Source organism: Argiope bruennichi, chromosome 2 (genome assembly GCF_947563725.1).
Source record: "Argiope bruennichi chromosome 2, qqArgBrue1.1, whole genome shotgun sequence".
Lineage (NCBI taxonomy): Eukaryota > Metazoa > Arthropoda > Arachnida > Araneae > Araneidae > Argiope > Argiope bruennichi.
In genome coordinates, this window is record NC_079152.1 from 15,781,847 (window position 1) to 15,796,810 (window position 14,964).

A 14,964-nucleotide genomic window follows, 5' to 3' on the forward strand; every position below is an offset into this window, starting at 1 on the left:
ATACATTATCGCAACAACTACGAAACTAAGAGAGCTACATAAATAAAACTCGATAAACAGATTTAATATATATGGTATAGACATCTACCAAATTTTAAAATATATCCAACGAAGGGTTGATCATCTGTAAGTCTATACTTTCAGAAAGTCAAAAAAAAAAAAAAAACCATGGCTTAAATATACTCAAATTGATATAGGGCTTTGTGAATACAGATATAGTTTTATCAATTTTTGTTACAATCAGTTTGGAAATGAATATGAATTGCAATATGAATTGGTTTTTTTGTATACTATTGACCGATACCAGGAAGTAATCGCCAAAAAATGGCCAAGGATCACACAATAGATACATTAAAAATGCTAAATTCAAGACAAAGCTTACTATTCCCTACTATTATGCGCCAATGATAGCCAATGTTTTCTCCAGGAAGTATACTATTTAACGATACCAGGAAGTTATCGCCAAAAAATGGCCAAGGATCACACAATAGATACATTAAAAATGATAAATTCAAGACAAAGCTTACTATTCCCTACTATTATGCTCCAATGATAGCCAATGTTTTCTCCAGGAAGTATACTACTTAACGATAACAGGAAGTTTTCGGCAAAAAATGGCCAAGGATCACACAATAGATTCATTAAAAATGTTAAATTCAAGACAAAGCTTACTATTTCGTACTATCATGCACGAAAGATATCCAAGGTGTACTCCGAGATTAAAACTTTATTATTATGGAGTGCTTTGGATAAACCACTCCCGCTGGTTGTTTATTATATTTTCAGCTAGCTGAGAAAAAAATTATGAATTATAAGTCCTTTTAAAGAACTCCCTGTTCATTTATATTTGTAGTTATTCCTTCAGACTAGAGCAGCCAGACAAATTAGATGTTGAACAGGCAATATACTGACTAAGAAAGAAACATTGTAACGATTTTTAAATTCTGCATTTTAACTTTGTTCAAGGTCATAACACTGTTTAATGCGAATAGCAATTCAAAACTGAAAATATTTGGATTGAAGCAGTAATTTGATGAACCCAGATAGAATTCCCGCATGAAAACAGAATTTATTTAACCAAAGTCAGTAGTTCTCTTATTATAAATTAAAGTGTAAAAATCTAAGCTAAAATAATATTTAACGACAGTGTTCCATCTAAAAAATAATTAATAATTATTGGTTGATAAAAGCCTGCTTTATTCACATTTAACTCTGCCGAAATATTATAGTTTTGAACAAAATTGAACAATCAACCAAAATACTGTGTAAACACTAAAAATATAAAAACTGATGAAATAATAACTTTTTCTTGATAATTGAAATATTTTATTACTTTGAAGAAATGTTGAATGTTGATTTTGATTGTTCGGCACATATCTAAGGCATTTTATAAATGGACGGGACATTTTTTTTTTCATTCAAGTTATTCGACCAGAATTGGTTTCCATTATATAAGAAAAAATTTGTTTTTCTTTAATTCATCATATAAGAATAATTCACCTAAGTCATGAATAGTTTTTACATTTTCCCCACTAACTTAGTTTCACCCAAAATGTGTAAATCTGGTACCATTCAGTTGTGGAAAATATCAGAATAAAGAAAAATAGAACATAGGCATCATTTATACATAGAAGAATAAAATAACTATATATAAAATAACTATATTATATGTCAATGAAGAAAAATCCAGTTCTTAGATCAGTAGGAACATGATTATCATGAAATTTTTTCAACTTATTGACTATAAATTTACATGTTGAACAAACGAAAGAAGTGGAAAAGAATGAGTTGAAAAAACAAATCAACTTACCGTATAGGCGAATCGTGCCTTCCGTGTTTCCCAAAGAGTTTCTTGCGAGACAGTGGTAGATGCCATAATCAGTATGAATCAACTGATGAATCGTAAGAATCATGTTGATCTTGTACGTGGAGACCGTGAAGATGACGTCGAACCTTCCCCCGTCCGAGATCATCTCATTGTTGTGCCGTGACCAGTAATTCATAGACTCCGGGTAAGCTTCGGTGTTGCACTCGAGAGTGACGTTTCCACCCAAAGGCGCACCGACCAACTGATTCGGGATCCATATCATCGGTGGAACTGCAAGGAAAATAGAATACATTTCGAATATTCAGATATTAAACAGTTGTACATTTGGGGTCCCACAGACAAAAGCAATGAGGTGAAGGGAGAGAAATAGTTGTGCGGAAAATACAGGTAATTGTGCGTGAATTGGTAGAAGTTCCTGAGAGATTTCTAAGATATCAGTATTAAATTTGCATTTTAATTATACATATATAAATAACCCTGATTTTCTTCGGTATAATATAATATATTTCTGTTACCAAATACAATGGAATCACTCGAGTGAAGACACTTCACAGGGATGCCTTTACCATTCATTGCTAACAATCTGATTTGTGGAATTTTTTCGGATAAGATAAAAACAGAATATCTAATAAAAAGAGCAGAAGAAAGAGCAAATGATAAATTGAAAAGGGATCTAAAAGAGGAGTTAATTAAATAATTTTTCATTATAAACACCAGTAAAAGTCGATATAAATATTTGTTCTAAATCACAAAATATTTTCGGTATGCGTGTGTTATAAATATGTGTATATATATATATATATATATATATATGGTGGAATGAAAAATATAAAAAAAATGCATAAATAAAAAAAAGACATGTCATAATAAAAACACAAGAACAAAAAATTTGCGGAGTCATGTGTAAAATTGGCGGATATATTTGCAATTAAAATTATGTTCTTATGAATAACTCGAGAAGGGTAACACCTAAAATTGAAACTAGTATTAAGTATTTTACACTATACGGAAAATTATATTTTTAAAATAATACGTGTTACATGTCTATTAAATTTAAATTTTAAAGACACTTTACTGGAAGAGCCATTTAAAACATACCATAAAACCGTAACCATAAAATACACAAAATATTTATTAGAAAAACCTCATTTATCCTTCAAACTAGCTAATCTCTAAAGTTGGCTAGTCTTTAAATTTTTACAACTAGGCGCCACACTTCAAATTTTCGAATTATTGTCACTAGAAAAATTTGCATTCTCCATTTGTTACTACTCTGCAGCAATTTTAATGGAATTATGTTTACGTAAACCAAATCGACAACCTTTTCTCAAGCTTTTCTTAGACTGTATCAGTAAAAAAAAATATAAATAAATAAAACATAATTTTTGCCAAACATTTGTATATTTCCACATACTTTATAATTAATGGATTGTATTTAAATATTCTATTTTTTTTTCCTGTTTTGCCTCTTAGAATAAATTCCAAAAATTCGCTTATCAGTTGTTTTGGCACTCAGATGTGTATCAATAATGCATCATTAAAAAAACCCTTTGATCTATTTTGCACGAATAATTTCTTTAAAAATAATCATAAAAGGTATAATTTTAATAAAAGTAATTTTTATATGAATATATGAATCTTTAAGAATGAAAAATACTTGAAAGGCGATTAAAATGTCTTTACCATATTTGTTTACAAATCTCTTTTATAAACAACCACGTAAATACTTCGAATAATGCACAAAATTAGCAGTTCATACAATAGACACTTTTAGGTTTCAGGAAAATGGCAGCATGGAGATTTAGTGAATTTTCTGCACTTACAATACTTTTAAACAAATTCTTTTTCTTCTATACATCTATTGATTTAAAGATTACACGATCAAACTTTTTCTCCCAAGAATCGAAAAAGAATTTCTACATTTAGGAGAAGGGAGACGTGCATTATAAATTCGGCAACAAGACTTTAAACACTTTTTGAATTTCCACAGAATATGATGTTTAGAAGTGACGAAAAGGAAACACATCGGAAAGCTTTTTGAAAAAAAAATTGTTCTCAGAATTTCTCATAAATCCGACATTACTAAAAATGTACTGAAGTCTGAAATTGACAAGAGCGAAATTCTATTTCGAACATTTATCGGGTTACAGGTTTCAAAATGAATCTGTTCGATGGATTTTTGAAGTTTATATTGAATTTTTATGATATCTGAAAAAGGGGGAACTTCAAAAAGGCATCGACAAAAAAGTTTTGTATTGGAATAACAATGAATGTGACACTGTAATGGCTTTCTGCAAATGTTAAGTGCCGATGAAAAGGAATATAATGGATACAAAAACGTATTAACTGCGAACTCTAAGCTGATTTTTTTTATACAAGTTCAATCACTTGAGTTTGAATTTGATATTATTAAAAACATTTCCAAAATGTCTTATCTTTTATCAATTAAAAATTAATTTTTATAGATTTTTTTTTAGTTTCCATGTCAATAAGCATTTTATCTATGGATAGCTAAGTTTGTGTATAATTCGAAGTAATACCTAGTTGTTTATAAAAGACATTTGTAAACAAATATGGGAACAACATTTTACTCTTATTTTTCATTCATAAAGATTCGTAACTAGGTTTAAAATTCTAGGTATACAATTTTGATAAATTTAATGTATTGCAAAGTTTATTTTTATTTTAAAAATGCAGCTTTGAAATGAGAATAGTTTAGTTTATTTTTTAAAGATAATGATGTAAGAAATTTTATCATTACATCATTTTAACTTATATTTCTTACTACAATTTTGTAAGAAATATAGATTCTCAATAAGTAGAACCTTAAAATTCGGTGAAAATGGAAGACCCGTTACTGATAATTATTATGACTAATATCGGTTCGATTGTCACAATTTTAATTTTATATATAAACAGATAGTAAATACTTTTTTCGAGTGGAAATTTTTTGCTTTTAAAAATTTATTTATCAATACAATGTTTCATTCATTTTTGTTTCGGTTGATTAATTAACGAAATAAAACATTAACTATGCGAAGGTACGCATCTGCATATCTTTTTTTTTTATCTGCATGTAAAATAGAATGCATAATTTAATGAAGGGTATGGTTTTAAAACAGTTCAAAATCGACGTTGGGAGTAAATAACGATGTGAGTATTGAAAATTCAGGGATTTATATTTTAAGATCTCATACAAGACATCTTCATACACGCAACATGATAAAAAGAAATAATCTAGATCATTCTGCCTGCAAGGAAAATGTCGATAAGCTTAAAAAAGAACTCTATTTATTTTTGTATTAATATCGAACACATTGTTTTGTCATGTGTTAGGCTTTCTTTCCAAACTCAAATACAGCTTTCAAAAAATCTGGTGATAGATGAAGGGAAAAAAACAACAAAAAAAAAAAACAATGGATGGTATATGCATAGTAATGATGGTTAAAAAGAAATACAATCAGATAAAATACAAAGCAATTGAATACATCAAATATCTATATAAGACTATACTGCAGCCAGTTGCCATAGTAATCAAAGTTGCCTATTGCAACTGGACTGAAGGCACAGAGAAAAATGTGAGTGACCGGGCTGCCGCTACAGCATTGGCAGAACTTGTAGTCGCAAGCGTAAAATAAGTTGTTCTTTCAAGTCGAAAATTTTATATAAGCTTCCTTTGAAGTCACAAGTGTAAAATAAGCTTTTACTTGCAGTCACAAACTGTGTGTCATATTGCTTAAACTAATTTTAATTCTTTCAATAAGTAGACTTTTATTGTAAGCAGAAAGCAACAATCATTCTTGATTTCTAAGTTTGTTATATGGCTTAAAAAATGAGCTGAATAATATTTTATGATTTTTTTTTAATTTCTTTAATTTAAACTCTAGCAAATAGATTAATATTATTTTGCAGAAAATAATAATAGTTCCCGACATTAGTGCTGATTGAATCTCAAAAGCATTAGCAAGCATTAAATACTATCCTGTTATTTCATTCATTAACTGGAATCATTGGAATAGACACATATTAACCCTCTGAATAACACATAACAGATATTTTAGTACTCTACTTTTAACATAGAACTATATCACTTACAGCGAGATAATGCGAAAATGAACTGAAAATTTATGCTTTCATATTAGTACAAAAAGTGACAGTATGGTGATATCTTCACAATATTGTACGGCATTCAGATTGACGAACATTGTCATGGAGAAGTCGTACAAAATCTTGTGCTAAAAGGCAAATTTATTATAAAAAAAGAAACCCAATTTTTTGTTTGTGTATGTGTATGTAAGTGGAACTGAACTGAATCTTTGAACTAATAGAGTTTTATGTTTATAGATCGTTTCACCACTTGTTCATAAACTATAAACGAAATATTAAAAGTAATGAAACTTCTTTCGTTTTTATTGTCATAGAATTAAAATGAAAATTCTCTATAAACTTTATAGTGCAATTTTTCTAGACGGGGTGCTTATGTATACTTTTTTCCCATTTATTTGATAATCTTCAATGATTTTCAATCTTATGATAATATAATTCCTCATCTTGAGATAACAAACAAAGCGTTATTAAACATTACATTACATACTTGCAGATCTATAAAGACAATATTTACTTGTTTCAGGTAATTTTATTAATATTCTGTAGAGGAATTAATTATTCTATCCTTTAAAAATGCATGAAAAATTAATTTTTCTCAAACAAATGGAAATATGTTTGTTCAACTTTTCAAACATTTATATTCTAGAATGCAAGCTGATCTTTTAAAAATAGTTAAATAAAAGCTTCCTCATTCTTATTTTTAACGCTTTACTTCCATTCCTGTAAAAAATGTCTCGTTCTATTTTGTTTTTTCAAGACATATTGCAATAAGATATTAAAGGATATTCTTGTTTGTAATAACATATATAGAAAAATATAGCACTTTTTTAGTTGTGCTTTAAAGTGAAATAATTGTTGTTTTGTAAGAAGATATTTAATGAATAATTGAATGCATTTTCATTATTTTTTTTTTTTTTTTTTTTGCCTTTTTTATGACTGCTGAATTTTAACGAAAAATATTAAACGGAAAAATTAAGAATTTTGATGATAATTTTTCTCTGAATGATTTTCGTTTTATATTTTAATTTTATTTGCCTATCTTCTTATTTTTAATATCTCCATTTTTATATCATAATTCACATATAAATCTTTCTCGATATCATCATTTATTTATTTATTGTTAACTAACTTGCTTTGTTTTTTGAGAACATTACTTCAGAATTTTAGTGTGTTTTTTTAAGCAAACTCGACAGCTTTCTATAATTTGATTTAATTTTAAGTTGTATAAGTTTTTCATACATTTTAAATAATAAATTTTAATTATATAAGTCAAATGTATTCGTACAGAGTTTACCATAAATTATTACTAGAAATTTTCATTAACAATTTACATAATTTTGCTATTAATGAATATATTCCATATTATTTAATAAACAAGAATTTTTACTATATATGAAAATATTCTTGTTACACATATTAGCACATATTTTTTCACCCAATTCAATTTATTGCATTTTTATTATGTATGATGACTTTTAAATTCCTAAGATCTTTTCTTTTCCCAAAAAAAATAAAATTCCTTCAATAAACGCGTCGCCTAAAAACACTGTTATTAATAAAGGAATTTCTTTTTGGTATAAAATCCCTTTATTCACAAGATATTTACATTTGAATTTATAATTAAACCCACAAAATAGTTTGTCGGTGGTGGTTGTCCTTTCTTAAGAACAATTTAGTTCCTCGGAACTTAATCAATTGGATCTTTTCGAGATGTCCTTCAAATTCTGAAGCATTCTGAAAGACGTTCTTTAGCTTTATTTTTGTAATATTTCTGTATATTAACATCTGATGAATACCTGCCAATGACTTCTTTCCTCCTTCTTAAATATCCCCTTCTTCTCTTCTCTTCCCCCTTCACTTTTTTAATGGGTGAGGGTCTCACTATTTAGAAAACTTAAGGAAATGTTTCGTCTAATGATTGAAGTAATAAAATCTAAGAAAACAATATATTATTTTAATTAAAACTTCATCTGCCAAAATTTGATCTTCTGAAAGGTTAACTATCATATACTGGTTAAAGATCCTGGGAAAGTGTGTGTTAACAGAATACATCTAAATAATTATATATTAACATATCATGTTAAGAATTCAGTTAACCATGTGGTCTTCCTGGGCGGAGCTAGCTGCCAATCATGTAAATATCACCTGGTCACCCTGTTGATCTTAGTATATATTTTTTCTTTTCCAGTAGAAGGGAACTTGACTCCTGTACTATGGGAAGTGTGATCTCGGCTCTCTCTCTCCCGAGAAATTTTATGTGTAATTCTCTAGGCCTACTACACTTTGGCGTATTCATGTGCCTTTTGTTGTTGATGTTACCAATAAACCACATAAAAGACAACATGTGTCTTCAAATCAACAATCAATTGCTGTCACCCATACAGCAATCTGCACTATTAAATAAATTATTGTGTAATCGAGAAATGCAATAATTTTTCATATTAATTAAGAAGAGAAAACTTAATTAAGCTGTCTCATGGCATATTTAAAATCCAATCGCTTTCTCAGAAGTATATAAAGTAGTGAAATTAAGTAAGAGAATTAAAGTAAGAGAATTCAAAATTGCATTTTATGCTTAAGTTTTAAATCCATTTTAAATCAATTGTTTAGAGTCTTCCAAAATGCAGCAGTTAAAATTCCTTGGAGAAAAGTAAAAACGTTCATTTTGTTTGCACTTTTTATTCTATATTCTCTTAGCTCTTGCTTCTACGATTTGGAGTTCTTTTTTAATTGCTTAAGTTTAGTTTAGTTATATTAACGTCCCGTTTTAAAGCAACACTACGGCTATTTCGGGACGGACCTCGTAATTTTGAAGCATGATAAGATGACGATGAGCTGGCACCCCCCTCTCCGATCTTCCATACCTCACCAGCGGTAGGACGTTTGTCCCCGACGTGCACTAGACACACCTACACGGGGGTCTTCTGTGGAAGCAGGTCTTGAACCTGAAATCATCTAGATCTGAAGCCGAGATCTTACCACCATACTACCACGGCTCTAAATATGCCTTTAGAGATATAGTTTTGTATCACCTTTTGTCATAAAAGTATATTTATTGCAAACATATGGGTTTCCTGTCGGCTTTTCGCAAATGTCTTCCTTTGTATGTTATTTCTGCCTAATTTCAAATATTAGTTATTTCCTGTGGTAAAATAAAGAATTACAGATGAAAGTTGCGATTTCATCCTTGGAAGCTTCAAATGTGTTGCTACTACTGAAAGAGCCATGTTTCTAATGTATGTTTTGGAAATTTTCAGACTAAAACTAAACAATATGTGAAATATTCATGATTAATTACGATTTCTAATGTTTTGTTCAGCTGCTATTTAGAGCCAGTTTAAATCAATAAACACTTATCTTCTTCATTCTTATTTTGAATGGAACAATGAAACTAAGTTTTGGAGGTTTCATTTCTTACTTGAATGTGTCAGTATTGTCAAAGAAAGTGATGTCGAAGCTCGTCTTTCGCTGAAATCAAATTTCGTCTGTTTGATAAATTCTAGCATTTTTTTATTATTATTTTGACTGATAAATTGATAATTCCTACTTCATTTAGTGCAGCACAGGCTGAGAAAAAAATGTCTGAAGTACAGATAATAATACAATTTAACTTTTCTGCTACGACTAAGCTTTAAATAAATAACCACTCTAACATAACAATAGTCATAATCTTCAAAATTATATTCTATTGTATTTTCAGTAATTTTATTAATGGCAGAAAGTTCAATAGACGGATACTCACAATTCACCTGAAGTGTTATCCTTCGACTGACCGCTGGCGGCACACCGTTTGAAGCGATGCACAGGTAAGCCCCCATGTGAAGGCGGCTGACTTTCTTGATTTCCAGCACTGCCCCTTCGTGGATGCTGGCATCTGAAACAAACACTAAAAATCAATTTTGCGCTGAAAATTTCATTTTTATAGGATTCATAGATAGTTATCTATGAAATGTCACCAAGTCAGTAATCTTAGATAACAAGTTAATAAGAACATATTGGATATTTTTAATTTTGATCAAGGATCCTGAATTATATCATAAAAAAAACTGATACAAATTCTTGGATTACAATTTTCAAATTTAAATTAGAATTTTATTTTAACATTAGATAAAATAAAAAAACGAGTTCTAATTTGAAGGAATTCTATTTAAAGCGCACATTAAAAATTTTGAGATCTAGAAAATATTAAGCAATTTAAGTGATAAGCTAATAGATGGATTTATGTATTTAGATTCACCAATTCGCCTTTATTATAGAGCAAAAAAAAATTTTTGGAGTCACTTCCGCTGGTTCCATGTTGAGTATGTTTTGGTATGTGCTATCCTTTCAATAAATATTGTTAGGAGCTAAAGCTTAAATTCAGAAGTAAGCAATGGTCCATATATTTTAATTTTCTCACATTTTTAAATGCGTCCATTTTGTAGTTCATTTTGCATGTTATTTTGCTTACTTATTGAGACATTAAATAATTCTCTACTGGGTCAGAAATAAAAAAAAATCCATAATAAAATTTCTTTAAAAAAAGAAACTTATTTGTTTTTGTCCCTTCAGATTTAGTTAGTTTTTAATTGATTAATCTTAGCATAATTATTGATACATTGAATTTAGATATCTGCTAGTCACTGACATTTACAGAAATGCTTCGTTCAGATGAAATATTGCAATAACATTATTGGTTCTTAGATAATAAAAATACAGCAGAGTTATTTAATGGAAAAAAAAAATATGAAGCTTTCATATTTTTTACACTTTTCTTGGAAGAGAAGATGTGGTAAAATGACTAAATCTTTGTTTTCGAATCAGAAGATCACCGATTGTGGACTCAGATCAACCAAAGATTCACTACATGTATGAATTCTACTAACATTCAAACCCTATGAATTTAAAGGTTATCCAAGTGTATTAGGTTCAGAATGCATAATGATATGTAATCTTTCTTTTCTGCCTAAGGATAAAGCTAAGAATGTATTATTAAGACATTATGCAGCTTAACTTAAATGCGATGTATTGAAAATAAGCTGTAAAGAGTTGATTACTGAAGAAACATTTTGATTTACCTTTGAAGAAAAATAAATTTTCATGAATATCTGCTCTTAAATTTATAGAAAAACAATCATTAATTCTATAAACATTCATGCTAAATATAACAGTTTTTTTAGTTAAATTTAAATTAATTAATATTTTTAATAATTTCGCCTAATATTTCTCTTTTTATATCTTTCAGTATGTTGCAGAGGATTAGCAAATTTCGGTTTAAGGATCCTGAAATTCTTTGCTTGCAACCTAGGTTCACTGCAGCCGTACCATTCGTACACACTAAATCTAATGCGAAACTTCAAATATACTCATGTTGTTGTGGCCTAGAATTCTTTAATAGTTGTGAGGACCGAAATGCTGTGCCGTCATCTGACCATGACTAAAGTTTAAGAGATGAGTCTCGAAATAATTCTCAAATTGTCTAAAAGTCACTTGCTGATATAACGACCTAATTTAATTTTCTTATATACAGACTTATTTTATAGACTATGTAATAATTTAATTTTATTTTCTTGTATATAGACTTAATGTATAGAATTAAGACTTAATTTAATATTCTTATACAAAGATTTAATATATAGGCAAAAGACTTAATTGAATCTTTTTATATAGGGACTTAATACATAGACTTAAGACAATTTAATTTTCTTATACAAAGACTTAATATATAGATTTAAGACTTAATTTTTTCTTCAATCTATGTGATCTTTAATACGTTGAAAAGATTTAAGAAACCTTTCAACTTAATTTTGAGTATCCTCTTATACACAATATGAACACATCAAATCGGCACGCAGAAAGATTTAAATGATATTTGCCGAACCGAAAAATTAACTTTTCAAAAAAGTAAAAATTAACAACTTTAGGCTTCTTAAGTACTTGAGAGACTTATTTTATTTTTCAAAATAATTGATAAATGCCAACAATATAAAACAAAATAATCTGATTTGTTTGGAACAATTCAATTATTTATAATTGCCTACTTCAGTAATTAAAATTATATATAATTTTTTATTGCATTTAATTACTGGAAATGAATCATACTTAATTTTCTATAATAATCATTAACAAACTAAAAGTTTAGAGGAAAAAATGAAAAACAAATCCTACATGAGGAAAAATAAATAAAGCGATCTTAGAAATCAATTTACTTCATAACAAGATCCCTCAGTCAAAAATCTTAATGACTCTCCGAGCTGCGAATCCCGGCAGAATTGTTACTTCAAGCATTTCCGTAAAGCTTATTTCCGCGTTAATTACAAGACTAATTAAAAGGATTAAATTCAACCAAGCGCAGGTGGAAATTGAATTTTCTCATTAAAGAATGCGCTAAGTGTATGGGATTTCTTTAAATGGGGGTGAATTCCTTTCTTTATAAAGTAAGGTCAGATTGAGAAAGCGGCAAAAGCAGTTTCAACTTTTTTTATTATTATTCCATCGGCTTTGAAACACAATAACGTTTGAAATCAACGCATTAACTCAATATTCATTTATTAATCAGGTATATTTTATTGAAAGACTTATCCTTCTATTATTTGAGTATTTATTTCAAAGAAATCTGACGAGATTTATTCACGGGGATAAACAGAATTGGCTAAGATTTTGTATTTGTATCAGTGGAACTAGTAGTTTTTTTTTTTTTTTTTTTTTTTTTTTTTTAAATAAAATCCATTTTGTCAAAAAAAGGCAATGCATTTCTGTTCAAATTACTTTTTAGGATCTTAAAGTAAGAATATTTAGGTTTTAAAATTTACTTCTGACAAAATTTCAATTATAACAAAAATATGCGATAAAATTTAATATTTTAAATTATTGATAAAAAGTTGATATCGGATGTAGCTTTTGTCCCCATTTTAGTTACATTTTATTTCACAAATACTGTTCTTTTATATTAAAACAGCCTCTTGAACTTGGAGTATATTGACCTACGTTGAATTAAATTCTTTCCAAATAACATTTTGATTATGTATATAATTATATATGATTAAGGATTCTTCCGTCAGGTTCTTTTCGATTTGTTGGTAGATGAAATAAACAGTCCTTTAGTAACGGAAGACGGCTTTTATTAACACGAAGCCGACAAATATACAGCCAAGACTAACACAAGAAAAGCAAAGCAGCGCACTACAACAAACAGTAGCCCACAAGTAAAAATCCCTAGCGAAAAACAATCACATCACATAAAGTGGCCAGACAAAATTCAGCAGAAGAAGGTAATCCGCGTAGCTTCATTCTACGATTTCTCTATATATCTGCAATTCTCCACTGTCACCTCGCTTTAGCTGCATCCAACTGCCGACTCACTACTACACGACTGGCTACTCCACACACGACTCGATACTGCTTGCACAATAAACACCAGGACTCGGCACACAGCTCAATTCAGCAATTGCTTTATTTCTTCGCTGGATTAATCGAACTATTGGCCGTAAATCTTTACACGATTACGACTGATTGACTGCAACTTGAATGCGGTGAGACAAGGTTCTGGACCAATCAGGTGTATCTCGGTTCTTATTGACTGAATCGCTAAAATTCTGGAAGATTCCAGTATTATCTATTTTGTCGCCAAAGTCACCATATTCTGCGCCAAGTTGCCAAATGTCCAAATATATATATATATAATCGCAATTTAAAGGCAAAAATTACCGAATTTCTTATTTTTAAAAAAGTCTAAAAATATTTTTATTATTTGTAAGATCCTTCTCCTTTAAAGTAAGATCAAACTCAGAATACAATAGAATAATAAGTTGTTGTTTTCTTCCATTGGTTTTAAAAGAAAATAATAGCTGCAATCAACGAAATAAATTCAATATAAAATGTGTGAAAGAAAAAATATGTGTTTAATGAGAATTCTATTATATCTTTCATACATTTGATTTTTTAAAATTTTATGTTTGGAGCATGCTTTGAAAAATTGATTGTCCTGACAATTTCATTAAAAAAAAAATCTAGCTGATTATTTTGAAGAAAATTGTAAGCAATTTCACTTTTTAAAATCATGGGGTGATAATATCTCTCCCGATCAATTACTTATTTCTGTTTACCCTTCTTGAGCAAGAATAATTTTATCAGAATCGGAGTAATACTTTGCGTACTAACAGTCGTATTTAGAATTACGGAATAGACGAAGGACGTATTACTTTATAGAGGATGATTAAAAAGTAAAAAGATAGTTACTTTTATTATCTAAAATGAACTCTCATTGTCTTAAGCACAGAAAAATTGAAATAACTCTTGCATAAATAAAAAAAAAATCATAGCTTGGTACTTGAGATATACATGTGGTGTTATTTTGCATTTTTATTACTCTATTTATTCACTAAATTTTTTAACATATTTATTTCATAATTTGGGAATCTCTGGAGTAGAATTTAGAATGATAAAATCATATTTAAGTTTAAATAGTGTAGTAATCTACTACAATTTTAAGAAGGCTACTCCCTTAGTCAAATTTGTCTGCTTTTTGTAAACTTCAAAAATTTAAAGATGAGACACCATAAGACTCGCATTATTCTATTTTATTAATATAGTGGAAAATATGGCAGTAAATGCATCAAGCGTGATAGGATAGTGTACTTTTTAACAGCTTAATTTATATGCATTAAAAATAGTGCTTCGTTTGAAATGATAATATAAATGTTCATAAATGAAATGATAATAATATAAAAATCATGGTCTGGTATTGATTTCTAAAGCAATACTTTAACTTGTCTTACAAGAAATTTGAAAATATTAACACAAATTGTACTTGTTCCTGCCTTTTATTAGACAGAATTCTATGATTTTTTTTTTTTTTTTTTGCATATACAAATTCGGGCTTATTAAATACCAAATTAGTTTAATACGATACAAAAGTTTGATTGATTTGAGTGAGAAATAACAATGTCGTAGGATTTGCTATAAAATATAAATTATATTTTCCCACATGGCTTTAACAATTACCATAGCTTTATTTTTCTTATATCTAGTATTTTAACTCCGTATGCATG

The 14,964-nt window shown here is 28.7% G+C and overlaps 1 protein-coding gene across 1 annotated transcript in view; it reads right to left on the reverse strand.

The window, feature by feature from the left end:
- Window positions 1–14,964, reverse strand: part of LOC129958975 (lachesin-like) — a 411,789-nt gene that overhangs the window by 18,840 nt on the left and 377,985 nt on the right. Inside the window, exons 9-10 of the mRNA XM_056071740.1 lie at window positions 9,678–9,821; window positions 1,811–2,098 (exon numbers count right to left, since the gene is read on the reverse strand). Coding sequence (XP_055927715.1) covers window positions 1,811–2,098; window positions 9,678–9,821 — 432 coding nt within the window. The remainder of the gene's footprint in view (window positions 1–1,810; window positions 2,099–9,677; window positions 9,822–14,964) is intronic.